The sequence below is a fragment of the Eublepharis macularius genome, chromosome 5 (genome assembly GCF_028583425.1).
Source record: "Eublepharis macularius isolate TG4126 chromosome 5, MPM_Emac_v1.0, whole genome shotgun sequence".
In the NCBI taxonomy this organism is placed as follows: Eukaryota; Metazoa; Chordata; class Lepidosauria; order Squamata; family Eublepharidae; genus Eublepharis; species Eublepharis macularius.
The window spans coordinates 31902046-31928632 of record NC_072794.1 but is presented as its reverse complement, the minus strand read 5'-3'; the positions used below and the strand labels follow the sequence as shown (position 1 = coordinate 31928632).

The 26587-nt window shown below is 44.2% G+C and overlaps 1 protein-coding gene across 2 annotated transcripts; it reads left to right on the top strand.

Moving 5' to 3' along the window:
• The first annotated feature begins 335 nt into the window (after positions 1 to 335).
• NCF2 (neutrophil cytosolic factor 2) lies at positions 336 to 26056 on the top strand. Of its 2 annotated transcripts, none has more exons than XR_008597130.1 (15): positions 336 to 718; positions 4741 to 4823; positions 6500 to 6608; positions 7817 to 7951; positions 10276 to 10383; positions 11532 to 11591; positions 12771 to 12814; positions 15261 to 15402; positions 17484 to 17546; positions 18131 to 18212; positions 19202 to 19224; positions 20114 to 20221; positions 20364 to 20475; positions 24283 to 24445; positions 25942 to 26028. XR_008597130.1 is itself a non-coding variant. In XM_054982004.1 (15 exons), the coding sequence occupies exons 1-15, from the start codon at positions 545 to 547 to the stop codon at positions 26049 to 26051; spliced, it is 1560 nt and encodes a 519-aa protein (XP_054837979.1). In that variant the 5' UTR covers positions 336 to 544; the 3' UTR covers positions 26052 to 26056. The 2 variants fall into 2 exon arrangements, 1 of the variants encoding a protein (XP_054837979.1); XM_054982004.1 differs by having other exon boundaries at positions 20114 to 20265; positions 25942 to 26056.
• Positions 26057 to 26587: the final 531 nt, after the last annotated feature.

Genomic DNA, 26587 nt, shown 5'->3' with positions numbered 1-26587 from the left:
CTGAGGTTAAGTCACCCTCCCCTTTGAAAGGGTCATGCTCAACAATGGCTTTACCCCAGTGAGCCTTAGTCACCGAGTCCCTGATAGCTCCAAAACCCACACTACAAACACAGCTCTTGAGTCATGAGGAGAAGGGGAAATTCTGCTGAGGCAATCTCTGTGCTTTAATATAGAGAAGGATTTTTAGAAAGTGAAAAAGGAGAAAATCTGCAAAAGCAGAAAGGGGGAGGCTAAATTGCAACGTGAAGGAGGAGCCAGAAGTACGAGGCAAAACAGGCCTGACAAGAAGTTTACAGAGAGTGCTCTGTTCAAACAACTAGTTCACTTCAGCCAGCCTGTGTTGTGCTACTTCCCTTCTCGCAGTGGGTCTGTTTCAGTTACTAGTTAAGTGGGGACACTTCCTGATATGCTTGCAACATTTCTTTCAGAGGAACTGCAGAACTACAGGCACATAAGGCCACATCGGCTGCATGCTCAGTAAAAAGGGTCTGAGACGCGGCAGAACGATATTGTCGAGGAATCTCTGGGTAATCTCTGAATTACAATGTCACTTGCAGAAACAATCCGGTTTTGGAATGAGGGAGTGTCTGCAGCAGATTGCAAAAACTGGACAGCCGCTTTGGATACTTTCACTTCAATCCAGAATCCTTCTTCCAAAATCTGCTTTAACATTGGCTGCATCCACCTGATGATGGGAAATTTGGCTGAGGCACAGCAGGTGAGTGAATTCTAAAATTCTTGCTGATCTTGGCTGAACAGGTAGGCCTGGGGCCATAGCCAGAGAACTCACAACAGATTTAGGTTCATGTTGAACCAAAGTTGATTTAAATGGGACATGATCAGCCAGAGAGCTATGTTGAAAACAAGCAGGATATCATTTTATGGTTTAAATAAAACTATGTGGAGAACTGAATTGGTAGAAAGGCTTGAGAACCACATGTGGTTCTTTAACATGCGGCTTGTGGCTCTTCTGAGCACTGTTCCCTAATGTGGCACCTGCCTCTTGTTTTGGAAAAGTAAGCAAGGCCCTTGTGGTTGGCAAGCGTTTTACACCTTGAAACGGCTGCCACCAGAAGAACAGGTATGGTATGAGACTTCCTGAGATGAAGGCCTCATGCTAGGTATGGAAGTCAATGTGGCTCTTTTGGTTGATGGTAGTTGTGAATGTGGCTCTCTGTGAGCCCCTGAGTGAGTACCACTACTATAGCTTCTAAATGGGGTATCCTATTTCTGAATGTTCCCGACATTTAAAAAAAAAACAGCATGTGGTAAACTAGCAAATCAGAATGAAATTATTAGTGTAACCTTTTTCCTAATGTACTAATTAACTACATGCAATGAGTTTTTTATACAGGCAAGATTTCAAATGTATATTTTATATTTTTTTATATTTTACTTCATTTATATCCAACTTTTCTCCCCAATGAGAACCCAAACAACCTACATCATGTTCCTTTCCTCTGTTTTATTCCACACAACCATCCTGTGAGGTAGGTTAGGCTAAGAGAGTGTGACTGGCCCAAGGTCACCCAGCAAGCTACCATGGGAGCAGGGAATTGAACCTGGGTTGCTCAGGGCCTAATTCATCACTCTTGCCTGTACACCATATTGGCTCCTACCTGCAGTATGAAGTGATCCATTATAAATTCTTCTACTCTGGCCTACCCATCTTGAACTGCTTAGGCTGAGGTGGAAGCATTCAGAATCACACCACACTAGTGCAGAATGTGTAGGATGGCTGTTGACACAGGAGTGCTTGAACCTTCCACTGACACGTAAACATCTAAGTTAACTTTATCCTCGAGCACTAAATGAGCCAAAAAATGTGTTTGTCCCTTCAGCCTTGAACAAGGTATAAGTAAGTGCAAAATGTCCTTATCGTTCAGTCGAAGTGGATCTATGAGATCACAGGCAGTATAAGCCCCACAAGCCAATATGACAAATGTGGGTTGGTGTAGGTCTTACAGAGCAAGCTAACCCCTTGAAGAGTAGAGCCCATCATAAGCAAGGACACAAAGTTAGTTAATGGCATTATCTATGACAACACAAACTCAAACTGAGCTGAGAAGGTGACCTGGACCTGTTAACCAAAGCAGTCACGTAGGGTTGCCAACTTGGTCAGAAATACCACACTAACTGGAGGGTCCTAGGCAGAGTCAGGGCCCAGTCTAGCCAATCCGTGATGAAATCAAACTCCAGCAGGCTATGGGCACAGCATGGCCTAGTCTGGTGTTGGCTGACTTTTGAGACTCTGATGATGGTTACCAGACAAAACATGGTTTCATACTCATGAAACTGCCTTGTACTGAATTGGACCTTTGGTCTATTGAGGTCACAATTGTCTACTCTGACTGGAAGCAGCTCTCTGGGGTCTCAATAGAGGTTTTTTACATCACCTACCGAACCACTTTGGGGTAGTGATTAAGAGTGGCAGGATTCTAATTTGGCGAACTGGGTTTGATTCCCCACTCCTCTGCTTGAAGCCAGCTGGGTGACCTTGGGTCAGTCACAGCTCTCTCAGCCCCACCCACCTCACAGGGTGATTGTTGTAAGGATAATAACAACACACTTTGTAAATCACTCTGAGTGAAGTTGTCCTGAAAAGCAGTATATAAATCGAATGTTATTGTTATTATTATTACTATTGACTGGAGCAGGGTTTTTTTCTGGGAAAAGAGGTGGTGGAACTCAGGACCACACAATGACGTCACTTTGGGTCAGCTGGAACAAGGGGGGAGTTTTTTAAAGCTTAAATCGCCCTTGGAGAAAATGGTTACATGGCCAGTGTGGCCCCGTCCCCTGATCTCCAGACAGAGGGGATTGCCCTCCGTTGAACAGCGCGGAGGGCAATCTAAACTCCCCTCTGTCTGGAGATCAGGGGGCGGCGGGGCCACCAGCCATGTGACCATTTTCAAGAACTCTAAACTCCCCTCTGTCTGGAGATTAGGGGGCGGGGCCACCAGCTATGTGACCATTTTCAAGAGGTGCCAGAACTCCGTTCCACTGCGTTCCAGTTGAAAAAAGGCCCTAGACTGGAGATACCAGGGATTGAACCTGGAACCTTCCGCATGCCAAGCAGATGCACCACCTCTGAGCTACAGCCTCATTCCAAGTGCCTAGACCAATAAAATGGTGGATATTTGGCTATGATTAAGCCATTTATGGTACTGCCAACCTTTGTTTTTGTAGTCCCAAGCAAACAGCAAAAATGAGTTTATTGCCATACATGGCTTGAGGTTATGAACATCTTGGTGGGTAGCAAATTGTTAGGGTTGCCTGGACCAGGTTGGGAAATTCCTTGAGAGTTTGGGGGGCTGAGGAGGGAAGGGACCTCAGTAGGATTTAATGCCATAGAATCCATCATCCAAAGGAGCCAATTTCTCCAGAGGAACTGATTGCTGTGCCCTGGAGATCCCCTGTAATTCTGGGGATCTCCAGACACCACCTGGAGGTTTGAAACAAAACAAAACCAGGCATCTGCCCAACCAACCGAAGGTATAGTAAATAAGCAAGGAACACTAATCTCACTTAAAGAGAAAATCATAGGATATAGTGTAAAGTGCCAAGTGCATCAGATAAATGAACTCATCACGTAATCTCCTAAAAAGATTTCATGCAAATATTTCTTATAAACACAGTACACAGAATCTATGAAGCCATCAATGTACCTCTACATATCATTCCATCAATAAATACAATAAATATAATCCAATAAATACAACAAATATACATGAATACACAGTATACATGGCCTGTATTCAAAGTCTCAGGAGTTGCCCAATATGGCGACTGACACGGACGATCACTGCTGAGCTCCGCGTTTTATCTTTATTTCCTAGTCCTGCCCAATATTTTTTTAAAGCCTTATTTCAACCTGCTTTGCTTCGCAATCTCCCGTTGGGACTGAGTTATATCCTGGACTGCCTCTGGCCGGATGGGAGCAGCTATTCAAAGTCTGAACATCAGTACAAAGAAACCTTTCTTTTGCAGAGATTCCAGGATGAAGAAAAAAAGAAGAGGTTTTTTTGTACTGATGTTCAGAGACTTTGAAAGTAGCCATATATAGTGGCCTGGCCATGTATACTGTGTATTCATGTATATTTGTTGTATTTATTGGATTATATTTATTGTATTTATTGATGCAATGGTATGTATACGCACACTGATGGCTTCATAGAATTCTAGGTATTGTATTTATAAGAAATATTTGCATGAAACCTTTTTAATTGATTATAAGATGAGTTCATTTATCTGATGCCCTGGCACTTTACACTGTATAAATATCCTATGATTTTCTTTTTAACTGAGATTATATTGTTCCTTGCTTATTTACTCTCAGGGCTTTTTTTCAGGGGGAACGTGGGGGAACGGAGTTCCGGCACCTCTTGAAAATACTCGGCAATAGTGCTTGCAAATAATACGATTTCAAAGAATCCCGTGTGTTTCTTCCTCATTTCCCTCTTGAGAGTTCCGCCACCTCTTTTCCCAGAAAAAAACCTGTTTACTATACCTCCGGTTGGTTGGACAGATGCCCGGTTTTGTTTTGTTTCAAGTCTTTTTCCGGAGCTACCTCTCCTTGGAGTTTGGCAACCCTACAAACTGAAAAGTAGGCCTCACCTAAGGCCGTTGCAGAGGTGATCACTGAGCCCCATCAACTTCCGGGAACCCTGAGATGTTGTGGGTTTGCTTTGGGACAGAAACCACTTTGGCTTGTGCGTTAATTACTGCTGTTGCCTACAGGCCTTTACCAGGAGCACTGCCTGCGACAAACACTTAGCAGTGGCCTACTTCCAGCGAGGGACTGTGGCCTACAGGATGGAAAAGTGAGTTGCAACACATGGAAGGGGTGGGGAAATTTTGATCTTTGGAAATGTTTATACCCGATAGGGTTTCCCTTTCTTTCTTAATGGAACAAAACTGCCTAAAGAAAAAAATGAGGCAAGAGATTTTAAACTAGCTATATGGACAAAGTTGAAGTTAGTAACACAATATTAAATGACATACGGTTGGATCCTGTGACTGCTTCTTACTAAGTTGGATCATGTGACTCCCTTTCACCAAGTTTTCTACCAACAAAGGAGGATTTGCTTCAACAAAGACTTTTCTTCATTAGGGGAAACCTTTCTCTATCGGAAAAAGTAATTCTTGAAGGATGCCAGACAAGAGTTGTAGGATCCAACCCATAAATCAGTAGCATATTTACTCTTTTTCTCTTCCGGAAGAACTCATATTGTTGGTATTTAAAAAACAAGGAATCATAACAGAACAGAACAGAACATAAGATGTTGCTATAACTTATAATGTTACTCGTTTTCTGATTAGTCAGCAAGTAGAGCCGTATGTACCCAGTGCTTTAGAAAATGCTGCATCAGAATAGCCCAAACTCTACACGGTTGGAAGCTGCATCCTATGACCAGGCTCGATTCCCTAAATCTCCAGGAATTTCCCAACCCGGAGCTGGCAACCCTATCCTGAGCCTGCCTTTGGCTTAAAAGATTTTGTCAGACATTACCTTATCTATAAAGATTAGATACTGAAAGTAAGAGAGAAAGCTAGCTAGCTAACTAGCTAAGGTCTTCAAAATGATCCATTCGTTTTGTACCCAGGATCAAATTATTTATTTTCTGCACTTGTGATTCCTGAAGATGGCTCCAAATGGAGTACTGCCTATGATGATTAAAGAGGAAATCATTATTCTGAAGACTAACGTAGCCATAATGGTTAGGGTTGCCAAGTCCCTATACCCTCCCGCCAAGAGTGTGTGTGTGTGGGGGGGGGGAAACCTGGCACTTACCTCATCCCAGCAGCAAGGCCCTGTTCGCATACATGCGCTCTGGTGCTTGTGCGATGATGTCACCACCGGAAATGACATCGTCATGCCAACCATGGAAGCGCTCCCATACTGCATGTGGGGCTGATTGGACCCAAATCAGCCCCAAATGAAGCGCAGGAACGCTCCTGCAGCTGGCGTGGCACCCGCACTTCCGGAAGTTACGTCATCACGGTGCACATTCCTGAGGTGCCTGCCGATGGCAGGCAACCTCTGGGAGCTTGCCATCTCCCACCGACCCCCCGGGAGGTTGTTCGCCACCAGCAGGCCCCTGGGAACCCTAATAATGGTAAGTCTAGGAATGCCAGCCCCTCAATGGGGGTGGGGGATGCTCAGCCCTGAGTGGCAGCAGGGAAAATAAAAATGGCCTTGGGGCTGATGGCATGATGTTACTTCTGGGGAAAACCCAGAAATGACACAAGGCCTCTCTAGGAATCACAAAAACCTCTATGGTTTTACCATAGAGTGTCTAGTGATTCCGAGAAAGACATGATGTTACTTGCATTTTTCCCCAGATGTGATGTCATGCCATTGCAAATGACCCACCTGTCTCTCCCAGGTCTCCCTCAAATTTCCAGTCCAAGGTGTGTTGATTCTAGAATGACAGTCTGCTAGGTGTCTATTTTGCCTGCCTCAGAAGCACTTATCACTATATCCCTTGTTTTCCAGTTATCAGTTGGCACTTAATGATTTTAAAGAGGCATTGGCTCGGCTGCGTGGAAACAGCCTAATAGATTACAAGATCCTGGGCCTGCAGTTTAAGTTGTTTGCTTGTGAGGTAAGTTTGGACCTTGCTGAACAAAGTGAGGAGCAGTTAATCAGAAATGGTGAGAAATGTTCTGCAGATACCACACTACAAATGGGCTAAATAAATAGTTCTCCTTATATGCACATTGTCTGTGGTGGCTCCCACCTTTCTCAAGAGGTCAGGAAAACTCCCCGTGTGCCGTCTTTCCACAAACTATGCAAAACTGAATTATTCAAGAGGGCTTTTTTTACACAGGTAATAAGACTGTGCTATAAGAAATCGCTCAGAGAGATGCTTTGGTAAAGGACCAGGGACTGTAGACTGTACTACTGGATATTGTCTGTTGATGTAGATATGCTCTTATTGGGTAATTTCTGCATTGTTTAATATGTCATGTCAAATTGACTAAGTTTTGTTTCAGGAATGTTTCATCTCTGTATTTGATTTTATGCTTGCTTTTAAATATCTGCCATCCATAGCCTATTGTATTGTTTATAAATAACAGAAATAAATAAAATAAATAAATCCTCAAGAGGGTGGAAACTGGGTTGTTGGGTTCGTAAATGATCTACCTTTCAGACATACTTTTATCCTGCCCTTCCTCTGAAGAGTTCAGTGTGGCATACCTAGTTTTCCCTTTCTCCATTTTATCCTCAATGAGGTAGGTTAGGCTGAGAAAAAGGGTGACTGGCCCAAGGTCATGGCTGAGTAGGGATTTGAACCCAGATCTCCCAAGTCCAACCCTCCAACCATGACACAACACTGGCTACAGTCATATACTATATTGTGGCCATTCCTTCAAGGAGCTTGAGTTCTCATTTTGCCTTCACAACAAACCACAGAGGTAGGTTAAGCGAAGAGCAAATCTACGCCAAAATAATTCTGCAAGCTTTATGGATACAAACCCAGGTTTCCCCAGTCCAAAACCTGCTTTCTAACCACAACTCCCAGTCTGGCATTAATGGCTGCCAGCCTCCAGGCGGTGGGTGGAGATCTCCTGGAATTACAACTGAACTCCAGGCCACAGAGATCAGTTCCCTGGAAAAAATGGCTCCATTGGAGGCTGGACTCTGGCATTATACCCTGCTGAGACTCTTCCTTCCCCAAACTTCACCCTCTCCAGGTTCCACCCCTCTAATCTCCAGGAATTTCCCAATCTGGAGCCGGCAACTTTACTAGCGCTCCATGAGAATAATTGGGATTTTGGTTCTTTGACTCTGCTGCTCTTGTTCTGGCAGGTGTTATACAATATAGCTCTTGCCCATGCTAAGTTGGAAGACTGGAAAAAGGCTGAAGAGCATTTAACCATGGCGATGAAACTGAAGACGGAGCCACGGCACTACAAAATAGACAAGGCCATGGAATGCATCCTGGTAAGAAAACACAGGAAAGGCTGGAAAATTAATCTCAGGCTCATAATCCAGGGTCAGGTAGCTCTGGAGAATGCATGTGTCATCTGTATTTCGGGGTCGTTCTGTTAAGGAAGATAGGATAGGGTTGTGAGGATCTGCCTGAGCTCTTGTTGAGACAGAGAATCTCACTGCAAGCACAACCAGCTATTTCACACATATATGGGCATCGTCATCATAGGAATCATAGACATATTGCAGTTCCAGGAGGGTAGCCACGCTAGTCGATAGCAGCAAAATAAAATGTGAGTCCAGCGGCACCTTAAAGACTTAACATTTATTTCAGTGTAAGCTTTCATGAGCTCAGTTCATCAGTTGCAATGGTGAATAAATCCATTAGACGGATAGATACATAAATATAGTCAAAGCTGCCAACGACAAAAAGATCGGAAGGTGTGTGTGTGTTACAAAGATAGTGCCGTTTAAAACAATATCCAAAAGAGTCATCAATCTACTCCAAGTGGATGAAGATCATGCAACAATTGGGAGAAGTCTTCATCCACTCCAAGTGAATTCTTTTGTTTGGATATTATTTTAAACTTCCCTCTCTTTGTAACATTCCCATACCTTTCTGTGGTCTGTTGCCTAACGCTAGATCACTTTGTGCATGTGCTTAAGTGAGCTCCGAGTCATGGAAGCTTATGCTGGAATACATTTTTGTTAGTCTTTTACGTGCTACTGGACACCTACTTTTATACACACTGTGGTTCTAACTTGAACCAGCTTTGTGTAGCACAAGGAGGAACTCATATTCCTGTGTTCTGTGCAGACTAAAGTCTCACTGTGACACTGAAAAGCTCTCTGAGCAACTCCAATTCTATTCCCTGAAGGTTTTTTTTTTCCTGGCTTAATTTTGGCAGGATCAGAATCAGTCTGAGTTTCAGGAGAGGTGAGTCTTGGTGGCAGCAGGGCCTGAGAGGCCTGAGGCTGGAGCCCTCCTCTGTTCAACTAACGGGATTATTTAAATTTGCTTCGGAGTAAAACATGCATAGTATTCAGCTTTATATAGGGCAAAGGAGATTAAGCATGATGAGAGGAAAGTGATCGTCTTTAAAGACTTACAACAAGTTGGGCTGGATCCAGCAACACATGAGAGGGAAGGGAAATGGACTCAGTGCAGTTCCGTTTGTGCGAGAAGTAGTACAGCAGCTGCAGCAACACATAGTTTATGGTTATAATTTTTAATGAATTTAACAATATGAATACAGAGCAAGTGAATGTACAACAGACGGTTCACAGTTGCATTTAATTTGGTTCTTCAGTTGTATCGGATGAATTACCTGGTGCTGTGTCTTGCACATCGAACAGATAGTGGGGATACGGTAGATTTTACACAGCACACACAGGAGGAAAGTGAGAAGCAATTCTAATGCTTCTACTTACATGAAGACTGTTGCGCACACAGAAGTTTTCCTCAGGGATCCAACCTATAGTCTGAAATCAGTGTGGGATGTGCATGAGTACAGTATCTGTATTAGCGCCCATCCTTGTTAACCCCCTCTCTTGTATAGTTCTGAGGTAAACTGAGGTTACAAGAGCGTGCAGTTTCAATTGGCCAACAGATACTGCTATGCTGGAAAATGTGGGTGATTTAAACTTTAGAATTAGATGGGAAGGCTAGGAATAGGCCCTAAGCAGGGCTTTTTTTCAGCTGGAACGCAGTGGAACGGAGTTCCGGAACCTCTTGAAAATGGTCACATGGCTGGTGGCCCCGCCCCCTGATCTCCAGACAGAGGGGAGTTTAGATTGCCCTCCGTGCTGCAGCGTGGAGGGCAATCTAAACTCCCCTCTGTCTGGAGATCAGGGGGCGGGGCCACCAGCCATGTGACCATTTTCTCCAAGGGCAACCCACTGAGTTCCACCACCTCTTTTCCCAGAAAAAAAAAGCCCTGGCCCTAAGGAGAACAACTTGACCTTTTGACTATCTGCCTATCCTGATTAACCCCTTCCCCAGGAGACCCTCAGGAAACAGGTCAAACCTCTGAAACCCTGGGTCACATGTTGAGACCTGGCAACCCTAGATCTGTTGAGACCTAGCAAAGGGAAATTCAGGAGGTGCAATTTGTTGTGCCAGGACGAGAAAAGCTGTACTTGTTGAGATCCACTCTTCTAGACAACTGTTACAGTTACAGCAGGGACCTGGCCCTCTTTTCTATTTGGTAGCCTTACTTTGGAGCACGTGCCCTTCAGCATCTGAAGATTTTACAGTCACGTGACATTTCCCACTGCATTTTGAAAGACGTGGGGGCGAGGAGTAGTGACTGATTTTGTGTGTGTTTAACGTGCAGAAGCAGAGACTTTTTGAACCCATCGCCATTCCGGACGGGAAGCTGTTTCGGCCCAATGAAAGACAAGTGGCCCAGTTGGAGAAGAAAGATTACTTGGGGAAAGCCACGGTAGGAAGTCCATCAGCAGCAGAAGGGAAATTAATGAGCAAGCTTCGCCCCAGATGAATTCATTAGGGGAAAAAACTTTCATTCAGCTCAAATCAGACCCATGTTTCAAATGACCAGAAGCAGAGACTGGCCTGGACTGCGCTTGTGCCTGTCTGATGTGCAGAAATCAGTGGATGCTCCTTTTTTTTTTCTCAGCAGAGAAATCAGCTCTGCCACCTGCCAGTTGCCACCAAGCATTCAGCTGCAAAAGGTTATGGAGCCTGGTTGAAAAGCTGACAGTTCTAGCCAGAACCCTAATTGTGCTTATTGAAATAGGTAAAAAGGTAAAGGTGCAAGCACCGAGTCATTACTGACCCACGGGGGGACATCGCACCACGACGTTTTCTTGGCAGACTTTTTACGGGGTGGTTTGCCCTTGCCTTCCCCAGTCATCTACACTTTACCCCCAGGAAACTGGGTACTCATTTTACTGACCTCGGAGGGATGGAAGGCTGAGTCAACCTGGAGCCGGCTACCTGAACCCGGCTTCCGCCAGGATCGAACTCAGGTCATGAGCAGAGCTTGGGCTGCAGTACTGCTGCTTAATACCTTTGCTTATGAAATATCCTAGGAAAATTAGCACAGATTCAGCATTTGTAGAGAAGATTCATGATAAGATTCAGTTAAGTGGGGAGTTTAGGAAACCTTAATGTTGCTGTGGGATAAGTAAAGGAAGGAAAATGAATAGGCAGAGATGGAAAAGAAGGTAAGTGGCTGACCAACCTTTGGGCAGAGGTCTTAGTCATAAATCCAAGGTATTAGAAATGTTACCTTTGCTAATACTTAAAAGAGTGGCTACTACTTTTCATCCAAGGTGCTTTCAGACTGGGATTCATTGAACAAAACTACAAGGTAACAATGATATTAAACAGCCATTGGATGGAGACGTTATATCCTGGTGGGGTCTCCAACTTGAAGAATCTGTGACCTTGTTTTTTGAGTTCATATATTACCCAAAACATAGTATTAACCTGAACCTGCTGGCAATTTAGTTTGTATTTTCAGAAGTGAGATTTATGTAAATGGACTAGGGGAAACCGGAACAACAGAGTGCACACACTTTCGATTTTCTAGGGAGAATAAAGCAATGTTTTTCCATTCAACTCCAGGTTGTGGCCTCTGTGGTTGACAAAGATGAGTTTTCAGGCTTCGCTCCCCTTCAACCCCAGGTAAGATCGATTCACTTCTTATCAGCCAGCCACTCATATTGTTAATGATTGTACACCTCGGTGCACACAAAAATAGCCTTCCAACACCCAGCCCAGGATCATATGAGCACTGCTTTTATTGACCCACCCTGCTGTTAAAAGTCTGCTTGCATCCCTCCTGCCAACATGGTCTGCTGCTAATGCGGAAGATTTAACATTTTTATAGGACAAAGTGGGCAATGTCATGCAATGCCCATATTTTTCAGGGATCATGGTGACGTCAAGTTCTAAAAATAAAAAAAATTGCCTCCCAGAATTATTTCAAATTAGGGCTATAACATTTCATCGACTAATTTCTTAAATGACTCACTTTAAACCATTTTGATTTAATAAAGAGGTTCTAGTTTACTCTGATAGTACAATTTTAATTTAAATTTTTAATTAAAAAATACAAGTAGGTACAAAAACTGCAGGAGAGCTTAGAAGAGATTTCCTTTTGGAGAGGGAGGGGTGCCCCCTTATTAGTAGAAACAAAAGGTCCATGGGCGCATGACGCAGCAACCTTGGTGGAGTGAAGGAGGATGAATCCATCAATACTTGGATGGAAACTTGCTGAGAGCTTTGCAGCTGCTGCCTTGAAGTCCATACTGACAGAAAGGTGGGATATGATAAAAGCTGTGTATGGGAAATATGAGCCTGGTATATATACCCCTTTCTGGATGTTGAGTGAATGCATGGAGGCACTCAAGCATGCTGACCCTACCCCCCATCTCTGCATGACCCCCTGTGGGGGAACACAGTGGCTGCTTGTGGACGTTGTGTCTGTAAGTACGCATCCACCCCATGATCAGCAATGTTAGAAAAGGAGCATCCCAAATTCTGAGTGCGGTGCAGCTTCTGGGACAGAAAAGAGATCCAGAGGAGTTAGCCATGTTAGTCTGTAGGAGCAAAATAGTAAAGAGTCCAGTAGCACCTTTAAGACCAACCAACTTTATAGCAGCATAAGCTTTCGAGAGCCACAGAACTCTTCATCAAATGCATCTGATGAAGAGAGCTGTGGCTCTCAAAAGCTTATGCTACTATAAAGTTGGTTAGTCTTAAAGGTGCTACTGGACTCTTTACTATATTGAGATAGAAAAGAGCAAAGAGCACTGCTGTGCAGGGGAGAATCTAACACCAAAACATGCTGTGTATTTGCAGGCATCAGAACCACCTCCCAGACCCAAAACACCAGAAATACTCAGGTAAGATAAATAAGCTAAAAAAAAAATATCCATATTGAGAAGTTCAGTTTGGTTCAGAAATAGATTCAGCCATAGTCTCATGAGACCAACTGCAAAGGAATGATTCAAATAAACCCAGGTTTAGATGTACTTTATTGACATAATTGCATGATAAGAGTCTGTATGTAATGGGATCATCATCTTCTTAAAGAGGAAAAAACCAAGACACTCAAAATATGAAATTTATTTGTAGAGTGCAAAATCAGTTGTTTGCAGAAATTGGTTTGCTCTTCCCACCCCTCAATACACGGCAGTGCCTTAGATTGAAGGTCACTCTAAACATTACTTCCTTCACAAGTTTGCCACGGAGCCAACCCAAGCTCACGCAGACACAAGGCAGCTCTGGAAAACAACTTGCATGAAAAAAACAGAGCCCAAATGGGTTCAGAAAGCTGCCGTCAGGGTAGGAAAAGCTCCTGCCTTTTTCTCAAGGTTTTTCCCCTGTGCAAAAACTGCATGGGGAGGGGGAGTTTTCCCATTTCTGCTGCTGCACGTGGAGGTATTGTGTATGTATGTGGCCCCCAAAACAGAAAAACTGCTTCCCCTCTCTCTCTCTCTCTCTCTCTCACACACACACACAGAGTTTTTGCATGGGGGAAATGGTTAGGACTTGAGAGAAAGGAAGACGCATCCCCTCCCCCCCCCCCCCCCCGGAGGCAGCTTTGGGCTCTCCTTTATTCATGCAAGCCATTCCTCAGAGCTGCTGTGTGTCTGTGCAAGCCCAGCTTGGCTCCACGGTGAACTCACGAAGGAAGTAATGTTTAGAGTGATCCTATGTTAGACTTTTGGCTTGTCAAGGTCAGTATTGTCTACTCATGCTGGCAGCAGTTTTCCAGGGTCTCAGGCGGAGGTCTTTCACATCACCTACTACTAGATCTTTTAACCGGGGATTGAACCTCAGACCTTCTGCATGTAACGCCGATGCTTTACCACTGAGTCTTCCAGGAGACCAACAATATATTAGATTTTAAATGCATCCAGAACTCAAGGACGACCTCTGAGCAGATACGCATAAATTAATGAAGCCCCCATCTGATTCCTTCTTTGCCTACTCTGTGCCCCCACTGTGATGATTTTTCAAGTTCAAGTTTATTATTACGATCTAAGATCAGAATTTGGGTCAGCGTGATGTGATGATTATTTTGCAGTCATCTCCTCAGCGATGAAAAAGGAAAATGGCATGCTACAAAGTATTAGGAAAGGGCTTGAAGACAAGATGGCTGCATTGCAATGCCTTTCTTTAGCTCCATGGTGTGCCTGTATTTTAAACAGCATGCACACTTCTGGTCGTTTCTCAAAAAGGATACTGTAGTGATGGAAGAAGTGCAAAAGAGGGCATGGAAAATGACCAAGGAGTTGCAGTACCTTTCTTATGAGGAAAGGCTGAGGAGTTTGGGACTTGTTAGTTTAGAGAAGAGACGACTAGGGTGGGGGCAGTGATAGTAGGCTTGCCCACTTATGGCAGCCCATCTCCTGCAGTTAAGATCCCTGCCTAGCAGTACCCAGCTGATTGGCAGGAGGAGGTGAGGCAGGCCAACAAAATGGCGGGGGGCTTGTGATCATTCTCCCCACACAAATGATATCATTTTCACTGCGACCCAGAAGCGACACTGTCATGCAAGGGCCAATTCTTTAAAACTTGCTAAAGAATTGACCCCAGGGTTGTATGAAAACTTGCTAGACCCCAGGGTGATGCCATTGCTTCCAGGTCGCATCAAAAGTGATGTCATCAGACAGGGACAATGATCGTGTGTGAGCCCCCCACAATAAGTTCATGCCAACCTGACCTCCCCATCTCCTGCCCGTTGCCACAGGTGACCTGGCAACCCTCAATGATAGACATTTGTAAAATTATGCATGACAGGAAAGAAAGTGGATAGAGAGAACATTTTCCTTTCCCCCATAAAACTGCAATTTTCAGGCAGCTGATGAAATTGATAGGACAAAGATTCAGGACAAAAAAAGGATTTCTTCACTTTAAGAGTGATTAGCTTGTGGAATTTTGCTGCCGTGGGACACCGTGATAACCACTAGTACAACTTTTGATGAGATAGTTTTATGGAGGACTGATTTGTTAGTCCTGTTAGCCACAATGACTAAATGGACTCTCCATGTTCAGAGGCAGCACCCCTCTGAATACCAGCAACACAGGAAGGCTTTGACCTGTAGGCCCGTTTCTAGTACTTCCAGGTGCACCTGGTTAGCCGCTATTTGAAACTCAATTCACCATTTGTCTGAGCCATTGTGGTTGCTCTTATATTCTTATGAGACTTGACCTAAAGCTCACCCCAGGCCCCAGAATCAGTTGGAACACAGGATTTGTATGACGTGTCCCAGTGGGATGGAAAGAAGAGGAAGATAATTTGGGAAATAATAATGATATACGATCTGTTGCTTTCTCGCACAGGGCCCTGGAAGGAGCCCCTCACAGAGTTATGTATGAATTTATACCAGAAACAACAGAAGAGCTTCAAGTCCTTCCTGGAAACATTGTTTTTGTCTTGAAGAAGGAGAAAGACAACTGGGCCACAGTGGTTTTTAATGGGAAGGTATGTATAAAGGCCAGCGAGAATAAATGTCAAGGAGATGTCTGCTTTTCCCATGGTTATACACTGCTGGTGGTATTTTAAGGTTGCTTTCCCATACGTTTGAACTGAATCACATGCTTCTGGAGTTACCCGTTGACTTTATAGTGCTCTCAGAGCTCATTGTGAGAAAACAGGCCCTTGTTCGTAATTATTATGCTTATGCCCTGTCCTTCCTTTCAGGAGCTCAGGGCAGCGAATGTCAGGGCTACCTCTTGAATCTTGCCTCTCCCTTCTTTGAAGCCCTCTCCACTGGTTGCTGAGTTGAGTGAATGTTTCTGACTTTGGAGCATTTAGAAGCGAGGGTCAGGCAACACCACACAACTTCCTTTGGCTTCATTTTGTTAAGATGTTTCCTGCCTGGTTTCCTGGCAGTTTCCTCCTTTGGCCAGAGCAGTTTGTTGGTATGTTTGTTGGTATGGCAGCGTGACATTGCCAAGGTTCTTGGTTTAGGGTCTGAGGTAGGGATATGTGTTTGTTTCCAGTTTGAAAATATACCTGGAAAATACCTTATTGGCATTTTCCTGGAATATTCAGAAATCTGGATCTATAGCTCAGATTCTCGGATATAATGGTATTCGTACCGTGATTATTCCAAAAAATATTTGGGAATAAGTGGGGCTGGCATTTTATAGATTGCAGCAGCTTTTTTTTACTTTTGGACGTTTCCGAGGTAAAGACGAGGGAGGGAGGCGATTTTCACAGGCAAATGGCATTGCACATTAGGGGCAGCTCAGATGCCTGTCCCATCATGGCAATTCTCTTACAGCCCAAAGAAATGTTGGCCTGGCTGCAGGCAGTTTTTTGAATTTGTGTCTTTCCTCTGCTGCCTGCTACAAGGTTGGTTCTGATGAGATTCTCTGGTTTGGCATTGGTTCGGATGGTTCTTTTTGCATTGGGAGGGTTTTGGTCTGTGATTACTCTTGTGTGTTTGGCTAAGGCTTCTTTGCTCTGGAGAAAGGATAGCATTTCTGCCCCCTTGAGTAGGAAACAATAGAAAGTAGAGGAGACACCTTGTTCAGGGGCCTGTAGAATTGGACCCCTTGACCCACTTGAAACTTGGGAGGGTCGTTAGTGGACAGGCAGCCCTCACTCTGCTCCAATTTTGGTGTTATTTGCTTCACAAGCAGTCACTGTAGCCCCCTGCAAAGATTTCCCGAGAGAATAATGGACCCTGTTAACTTTGGAATCATGAAGAAAAAAAAAACCCTGGATCGAAAAACCAAACCACTATGGTGGGAGGATCCAAATATCAGAAATACCAGTATTTATGGCCTTCCCAATATCCCAAGAATACTGAAGTGTATTTTTGGGATATTGCCCAGCCCTAGTGCAATATGGAAGGAGTCTCTCTCGAGGGCACAGAACATTTCCATACAGAGAACCATCTCCAGTCAGTTTCTCCTGTTTCATGCAAAGCTCACATTTCTTAGTCATTCCAGAGAGCCTCATGTTAATAGTCACTCCGTGGCCTTGCAAGCTCATATTTTGGCCTTTTACTAGAGGAAAGCTGCTACGTCCTACTGTATATTGAAAGCATGATGTTAATAAAAGACAGAAGATTTGTGCTTTGCCTCTTAGTGTGGTGGGGAACTGCCATAGAGGGAGAAATGAACATGCAAAGTTGTCCTGGGATGAAAGAAATGAAGGTCTGGAGCCTTCACCTTGTTCCTTTCATAGAACCGATGCTTTTGCTCTCATGAGATTTCCACTGCAGCCCAGCCCACCTCCCACTGCTGTTAGTGAAGTTCTAGTCATGAGAGAGTTCCATTCAGTGAGCAGAGCTGCACCTGCAGTGCGAAAGAGCTCATTCAATATTGCCAGAACCCCACCTAGTTATTCCAGCACCCTTTTCAGGGAAAAGAGTCTACACTGGTTTGCTAAAACAGAAATAAAATGTTTTGGTTATTAATTCAAGGATGAGAAGAGACCTTTCTGAGGTGGCGAAATGGGCAAGACCTCTTCTTTCCTTGGAGCCTTTTCTGAGTCCACAGATCTGACATAGTTAATTCTCATCCAGTCTCTGGATTTTGCTTTTTGTACAGCAAGGGATTGTGCCCTGCAACTATCTGGAACCGGTGGAACTACAGAACCAGCCTTCTGTCCGGGTAAGATAACAGTAGCTGTTAGGTTGGAACTAGACTTTGGGTATACAGTAGTTCTGTGCCTCATAAAGTCTAGGACTATTTACCCAGATCTTGATGTTGCACCCACTGTATTTTCTCCCACCTGCCAACGATATCGCACAGGAAATTGGTAAATGTAACATCTGCCATTCTATAATGCAACAGAAGAGAACAATACATATAGCTCCCTTTCTGGATGGTAGCTGCACCATCCGTAAAATTTTGCTCCAGCGCTATTTTTATTTATTTGCGTATTATCTTTACCATCTGCTTCTCATTTGTCCTCAGCAAAGACTTGATCGAGTAGGTCAATAGTGTTCTCAGTATGAAAATTAAGGCTGGGATATAGCGACTTGTCCAAGGCCTCCAGGCCAGTCCAGACTTGAACTGAGATTTGAACTCAGGCCTCCCTGTGTGATATCCTGTTTACAGCAGGCCTTTTTGAAGCTCCACTACTACACACAGTTACATTTGTCACACTCAGGTCCAGTAGCACCTTACTAGACCAACTAGATGTCTAGGGTACAAAAGTCAGAGTTTTGTCACATTGCTTCTGTCTGATGCAGGAGGAAAGCCATGAAGAATTGGACAACATTCCAGCTCCACCTAGTGTTGCTGCTCCAGAACGGCCCAATAAGCCTTCCCCAGGTCAGTAACGGCAGACAAACCCTTGCTATAAAGCATGCACATTTCCCCTTTCTCTCTGCAATGAAAAGGGCTAAAGACTTACTTTTTAAATAAATGAAAACAGAGATTGCAGGGAAACTAGTAGATCATAGCAGGAGATCATTGTAATGTTAGTGCGCACAATCATAATAACCATTACCATTTTTTTAAAAAGCCCTGTTGTGACTTACAGCGTAATCCTAAGAAGAGTCACTCCAGTCTAGATTGCACTGATAGTGAGATAAATAGTAGTTAAAAGACCAGGAGGCCTAGTGAGCCATGGAGCAAGGAAGTGAGGCAGTAGAACTTAATCAGCCTGTGTGAGAATGCACAAACAGAAAAAACAAATCATGCTGTGCTGTAGTTAGGAAGGAGTACACTAAAGCAAGCTGCCAAACACCCACAATACAGGCTGAAAAACAGTTCATCAAAAAATCATGTGTGTTCATGACCTGCCAACAGGACGTAAATCAAACCAGGAAGTGTCAAGCATTCCTACAGGAAACTTATACAGCTACTCTACTGGGATTTGCCTCTATATAAAAGGAAAAAACCCTCTGCTCATCCTAAGTCACCTGTGACTTGACAGCACTTTACACACACAAAACTCTCTGCTGGTAGAAAATTGCTACATCAGGGAGTTTCTGGTTCCATGTTCTCCTTCCTGTGGTACACTTCTAGGTGCTAGGGGTTTCTTTCTTTTTTAAAAAAGGTGATTATCCCCCTGCAGCCTGATGTACACACAATCCTTTTTCAGTTCCTCTCTCCTACTTCTGTAGAGACAGCCAGCTTCTGGATGTGTGTGTGTGTGTGTGTGTGTGTGTGTGTGCATGTGGAGGGGAGAGGGGGGGCTGCTGAAGTGAACCACAGCGTACAATTTCAGCTACAACCATGTACAGATATAGCCACAGTTAGCTGATGTTCTGTGCCTTTATTGTTGTCTATTCAGAACTATCTTGTTTTTCCCACAGGCAAAAGAAGACGACCACCTGAGGTAATTACTTCTTCACACTGCTAGTTTTTGGAAAGGATAGATGGGCCAGTGCATTTGTACATTAGGTAACTGTGCCCCTTACAGAACCAAAACACATTTTAGAGAAATAAAGTTCCCACAGCCTCATGTTCTCAGTCTGAATGTGGCAATCTAGAAAACCAAATCAACTTAAGATCTCAGTTTTTATTTTGAGATCTGAATGAACTTTCAGTTTGAGAGATGGCAGTCTACTTTTGAAGAGGTCACCTCAGCCAAACCACACTTCAGCTGAGGACCACATTAGAGGTTTATCACGTTAGAATTTGCTGTAATAAACCACTAGTAGGACTAAGGACAAAATCTTTGGTAGGTGCTGCTAGCCTTGGAGCCTTACCCACCTACTTTTAGCCACAGCCCTCCCCATTTGGCCACACCTCTTCCTTAGACAAAAAAGTATAAAGTAATAGCATATATGGTAAAACTGCCCCTGAGACTTTGCAGAGTACATTCCCTGCCCTCCCTCCCACCTGCCACACTCTTAGAATTAAAGATCAAGGCCTTCTTTTGGGCACATGGCAGGAATTTCCATGCAGACCGAGGCACAGCGCTGTCAAGTCAAAAATTATTTTTCAAACATGTAAAAAGTTTATCATTCACTCTCAACCTAACCTACCTCACAGGGTTGCTGCAGGGATAAAACAGGGAGGGAGCAACCCTTTTTACATCCTGAATGGAGGAGGGATAAAAATGTTGCAAGCAAGCCAGGAGAGAGAGACATGTTTGTCAGCCTACAAAGATGGGTCACGGATTCCCTTTCTTCCTCTGATGCAGACAGCTGGGTCAGAAACGTCTCCTCTGCTTTGTTGTTTGGGCAGGGCTGATACACCTTCTGACATTTCTCTTCCTGCAGGTCATTAGCGTGGCTATCCCAACACCATACGTCATCAAAGTCCATTATAAATACACAATAGCTTTGCAAGCCCGTCTGGATCAATCTTACAGCAGCCTCCTGGACAAGGTTTGTGAGAAGCTGGAGCTTTCATCCCAAAACACAAGGCTGAGGTAAGGAAGATGACCCAGCCTTGCCCTTATCCGGCTCAAAGAGTGGGATGTTTTTGGTCTCACACTGTCCCTGTCCCCCGTTCCCCCCCCCCATTCAGCTACCGGCCAAGAGACAGCCAGGAGCTGGTGGTTCTGAGCGAGGACACCATGAAGACAGTGTGGAGCCACGCCCAGGGCTACTGCTTGACACTGTGGTGCAGCAACTATCCGGTGGGTAAGACCAGATAAAGGAACGGTATACTTCGAAGGGGAAACGCCCGACACTCTGCAATCACGGGAGAAAAAACGCTCCCTCTTATTGAATACTCATCTTCCTCTTTTTTTTTAACATAGTAATTTGCTAACTTTCTTGATTGTGGCCAAAGAAAATGTATGGAGGTAGTATTCCACTCTGTTACATCAGCTCTCTGTTTCTAGTGCTCTGGAGTTGAAGCACACAGGTCTGTTCTGCTAGCCAGGGTGCTTTGCTCCAGCAGAAAGGACTTTCCCTCTAATACAAGGTCACCCCTTCTGTCAGAGGAAACCACTTTCTACTGTGGTGTAGTGTTTAAAAGTGTTGGACTAGCAACTGGGAAACCTGGGTTTGAATCTTCCCTCTGCCATAGAAGCTTGCTGGGTGACTTTGGGCCACTCTCAGCCTAACCTACCTCACAGGGCTGTTGTGAAGGAAAAAATGGACAAGAGAAATGGGAGCCACTTTTGGTCTGCATTGGGGAGAAAGGCAGGTTATAAATGAATAAATAAATCCTGGAGGACAAGGGTTGTCTTAGTGATTCTGGGGCCCCAGGCAAAAGTCCTGGATGGGGCCCCAGAATCAATGCCACTACCCCCTGCTGGAGCTAAGCAAGAACCAGCCCCTCCATTGTGCAGGAGCCAGTGCTGGAAGCTGGCTGCCTGAGCCCCAGATGGAGTGGGGCTAGGGATAGTTGAGGCCCCTCCCAGCACAGGGCACAGGGCAGCTGCCCCTGCCAAAGGAAAGCACCTCCACTAGCAGAGCAGAATTAAGGAGTCAAAACCCAACTATCACAAAAGGGCCAAACCCAACAATTTTAAAAGGGCCAAAGTGCTTGTTGGCTTTATACAAATATAACTTCATTTCTAACATTTTATTTAATTACACCAGTCTAAAGGTATTTAGGTTTTTCCTGTTTTTTGTATTGATGCCTACACGGGTACTCTCAGTGCCCCTCCCTTTCTCAGTACAAACCTGTTCTTTACTGAGATAACATATGGAGAGATTCCCTGCAAATCAGTTGCAGATTGTATTGAACTTGCTGACTCATCACGATGCTAGAAAATATCCAGGCTTGACACTGGGAAAGCAAAATCAAATCCATTCCTGACATTTGATTTAGTCAAACCATAAAAAGGGGTTCTTGATAAATTCTTGCCTTCTGCACTGTTTCCCCGATTGAAAGTGGCCCAGCTCAAGCTGTTTTAGGCCCAGTAGAGAAGAAAAGAACAATCTGTGTACCTCTTCCCCCATCACAAACACCCGAAGTTTAAATCATCCTTGAGGGCCCAGGGAAACACTCTGGCTAGGGAAGGGTTACATCCCCCTTCCTGATGGCCAGAGCCCAAGTCCGTATCAGCTCCCTTGTGGCTGCTTTTTGCAATTAAATTACACAGCAGCTAATCCAATTGCAATCCCTATCATGTGGGATTGAGCCCATAGCAAGAAGCACACGAACAAAAACATTTTTTTGCTCTATTTCCTCCTTCAATCATGACCCCCCCTTCCAAACCCTCACACTGTCAACACTCAAATGGGCAATTCAAGAGAAAGTGTATAGAACAGGTGAGTTTAGTGACTTTTTCTTTCTTCCATCTTCCTTCCCCTCCACATTATATTCTGGCTTGGAAAGCCAGTCCTATTTCAAAGGCAGTTTTCCCATGGAGCCGAGGAGGAAGGGCTGCTGTATGACAAACCAGCTTATTAATGTTCTGGGTGCGTGGAACTAGTTGCACTGTTTTTTGAATCCCAGCCTGTCACAAAATATGCTTTAAAAAAAAAAATGTAGGATTTGCACTAGAATTACAGGGGGCAAGATAGGAGCAGGCCCAAATACAAATTTCAAGCATTTAAAAAGTCACTGCCAAAGGTTACTAAGGGTTATTCCGGGGTTCTTTACTGAAGCTCCAGTCTTTTAAAAAGAAATCCAAGCATTTAGCCCTTATTAAAGATCCTATCCAATGAAAATTGGTACAAAACTTGCTTGCACTGTTCTGGCCCAGGTATTCAAAGATACCATATAATAAAGCTGTAGCACTCCTTTTTGTCAATTACTGCCGTAATTTTGTTTTAATGGCTCCGAGTTTCCTGACTCAGAAACAAATTGGTGGGCATGTGCTATTTACTGCACTTTTTAAATAGTTCAAGTTATTTAAACCCATTGGACTACATGTAGTTTGAGGTTTTGGCTGCCTTTCGTTTACTTGTGATGCTTCTCTCCTCCCTCCCCAATTGGACCTGGTTCCATTCCAGAGAATGAACAGAATATAGCGCCGTTAGTCTAATTATCCCCAACCTGGAAGGTCCAGACTGGGCCAATCTCATCTGATCTCAGAAACTAAGCAGGGTCAGCCCTGATTAGTAATTGGATGGGAGAGCACCAAGGAAGTCCAGGGTTGCTAATGCAAAGGCAGGCAGTGGCAAACCGCCTCTGTTCATCTCTTGCCTTGAAAACCCTGAGGTCACCATAAGCTTGCTACGGATTGACAGCACTTTCTACCACCAGCATAATTATCAAGGCAATCCTATGTGGTTTGAAATCAATGGGCTTAAACTAGAGTAACTCTGCATAGAACTGGACTGGCTACACTCATACATAAAAACCATTCCAGAAGGGTAGCTGAGTTAGGCTGCTGCAAACAGACACATGCAAGTCTTGGAGCAATTTAAACTAACAAGCTTTTATTCTGGCATAAGTATTTATGACAAAATGGGCTCCTGTCCCTGAAAGTTTATGCTAGAATGAAAAACCTGGTTACAGGGTCACAAAACTCCCATTTGTCAATGTGAAAGTAAAGGATTTTAAGGTGGTTATATCTGCTCTACCCCTGATGTGCAAACAATGCTACTGTACTGTTTGCATGGGAGCTGTTAAGTTCCTCAGTTGTCACACTTTCCTCTTTTCTGGCATCTTCAGCACAAGAGTTCACACACAGCATCACATCCCTTCCAGAAAGGTAAATTCGAAGGTGAGATTATGGAAGCAAGAGTGGGTGGTATGCAAACAACAAATATATTAGTAGACCTACATTGCTAGAAGTATATATTTGGGTGGGTGGGTGTTCCAAAGCAACAGTTCCCCCTTACTTCTAACTCTGCCCCATGTTCGTGAACTAGCTTTTTGTTTCAAACTTGCTTATGGCACAATTTATGGTTCTAGTTCCCCTAGAGTTCCAATTCCCAAACAATGTGCCATGCAAAAGAAAGGCTCGTGGGTCCAACATATCTGCTGAATTTTGCTTCCTTCCTGTCAGCCTATGCTGGGGAAGTGGAGAGGGAGAGAATAATATGCTACTTCTCTGTTGGCCATGACTACAAGATCCAATCATTCTCAGTTCTGAAGAAGTCCCCATACCCTAAGGAGGCATAATTCATACAGAGCAGGTGACCTCTAAAGGCAGGTAATTCTTATACTTTAAAAGTAAGCAGTTTGGGGATGCAGGATTTTAGCTTTAAAGGAAAAAGCATACACCAATGAACAGTTAAGCCAAGATTTTCTGAACCAATTTTGCTCAATCCCTCCTTAGCTCAGGATCTCCAGCCACAAACATGATAACATGGAAACAAAAAGGGAGTCAGGAAAGAGCTCTGTATCTTTAGAAGGCCCAGGATTTGCACCAAGAAGGAATTGCTTTTCATTCCTACTGAAGAAGAAGTTCATGTTTGGCTGTCTGCAATACTTCACCATAGATATTATTTCCAGCCACATAAATCCGCTTCGTAAGTTTTGTACTGCTCTTTAAGAAAAGGATGAGAGGCTTACATCTGGTGCTTTCTTATATCAGGCAGACAAAGATTCCCCAGGGATGAAAGACGACAAGGAGATTCAGCAGAAGATACCAACACAGATGGAAGCAAACCAGGTTGTAGCACGATACAGTTATGAAGCCAGCCAGCCAGAAGACCTTGCATTCCAGAAGGGAGACATAATACTTGTGCTTTCTAAAGGTAAGCAAATTCCAAGCAGCATGGTTTTACTTGCTGTACACGTACAGCATACACGAAGACATCCATTGAATCTCCCTTCCCCAGACCTTTACTCCACTGTAGCAACCTTCAAGCAGAGGTGGTCACTTGTCAGTCTTAATCCAAGCATTGCTTGTTACAGAGCTAAATGAATCTAATAGCTCCACCTACAGGAGTTAAGAAGCAGTTAAATATAAACTCCTTGGCTGAATGAAGGAGTCAAGCCAGAAAGCATAACATTGTGGCTGAATTGCACACTTAACCACAGCTTGTATCAAGTATAATCAAAATGCATGCATATGCTGTCCCTTCTTCCAGGAAGGTGGTGCTTCCTTCCTTTCCCATGGCTGGTTCTCTTAACCACCTTGCAGTTGTACCTCCCAACACTTCCTTGGTATCACCCGCAGATGTCTTGTGTGTGCCCATACCTCTCCCTCATTCTGGGTTTCTTTGCCATCGAGCGATGTGTGTCTGAGAGCTGACCACCTGCAAGTCCTGCTTGCCTCCTTTGAAGCTTTGAGAGCCAGCTGGCATCTGCACCACCTCCTGGCTCTGGCTCTCCCCCTACTCCTTGTCCACCTGCTGTGGTTTCAAATGAGTACCTTGCTTCCTGCAGCAGGTAGCAGAGGAGGAGGGTAGCAACAGTAGAGGAATGGGGCAAGAGGCTCATCTTCTCCAGCATCCTCCAGTGTTTTTCTGAAAGGGCCCATTCCTATGGCTCATTCAGGCTCTGCTCCCATATTAAAGGAAAAGGGATTCTTCAGTGTTACCAGTAAGCTAACCCCATCTTTGCCATAATGCTCCTGAAGCCATCCTTTTGTGACCAGACTGTTAAAATTGACTGGCTGTGCTGCAAGTGGACAGGCAAGGCCTGGGGGTCATAAACAGTCCAACAGCTTGCACGCCGAGTCCACTCAACCCAATGTGGTATCCTCAAAGATACTAAATGCTCTCTTTAGAATAAGTCAGTTCTGTTTAAAGTGATAGCAGTTTCAATGGATTATGCTGTTGTTGTTTTTTTAAAGGTACACTTAACCCTTTTCTGTAACCTTATCTTCTTCCTTGTTTAGCAATACTTTGTCACCAGCACAGCGTTCATCTTCACTTAATGCACAGTTATTTTTATTCTATGAAGACCTGTACTGTCAAACTGCCCCTTTCTAGTTCTTTTCAACACTGCTGAGGGTCAAAAAAGAGGGGGGTGACCAGATGCAAACGGGTGCTTGTAGCTCGAGCAGTTGCAGAGCAGGGAGCAGGTGTGAGAGCAGCTGAACCTGGCCAAGTCCCACTGCTTGCTGTACAACTATAAAGGTACAGACACTCCATCCCACTTTGCCTCAAGTTGTCTTAAAACTTGTAGGTGCTCTTGTTTCTAATTCAGTGACTGTGTATGGCACTCCAAACCACAACTTCTTCCAGATGTTCAGCATTAATGGATGTTTTGTTACGAAACATGATTTTGATGTTTTATATTCTAGTGAATGACGACTGGTTGGAGGGCCAGTGCAAAGGGAAAGTGGGCATCTTCCCCAAAGCCTTTATTGAAGAGCACAGCAGCCGAGATCTTGAACCTATTTCTGAAGCATAAAACAAGTTTTTTTAAAAAAACCTGAGAGGGAGCCAGCCGAGTTCTTCCACTCTTCTCACTGCTCCCTGCATTGAAGACTTGAAGGCTGTCTGAGCTGAAACCTCTGGGGAGATACATTTGCTTAAATGGGCATCAACAGAAACCAGCATTGGGGTTCTCAAACCGTATCCTAGCTATAAACTGGTATATGCAATAACTCTGGGCTTCAGAACTGAGAGACTCTTCCACTCATTCCCATATCTGAAATAGCTTGAAAATGCCAATAAAGCCTCTGAAAATCAACAGATGTTGGATTTTTGCAGGTCTGTTTTTTTAAATGATAAATACCGTTGTTCTTTAGTTGTGCCTCCACTACCCCTACCCAGACTAACACCAACTATCAAGCAGCTCGCCTGCTGCTCCTCAGTACTTTTGAAGTCTTCAATTTGCCAGTGTCCAGCTATTTATGGTCGCTAAATCTGGAAAGCCAATGAATTGCTGAGTAGGCCTCTTTAGCATAACATGTATGAGCATTCTCCACTGGCAATTTTTGGCTC

Bases quoted from the DNA above. Each gene is read 5' to 3' on its own strand.
- NCF2 (XM_054982004.1), top strand. From the start codon at position 545: ATGTCACTTGCAGAAACAATCCGGTTTTGGAATGAGGGAGTGTCTGCA. The intron at 7,952-10,275 runs GTAAGAAAACAC...TTTAACGTGCAG, and splicing joins AGGCCATGGAATGCATCCTG to AAGCAGAGACTTTTTGAACC. The intron at 20,266-20,363 runs GTAAGGAAGATG...CCCCCCATTCAG, and splicing joins TCCCAAAACACAAGGCTGAG to CTACCGGCCAAGAGACAGCC.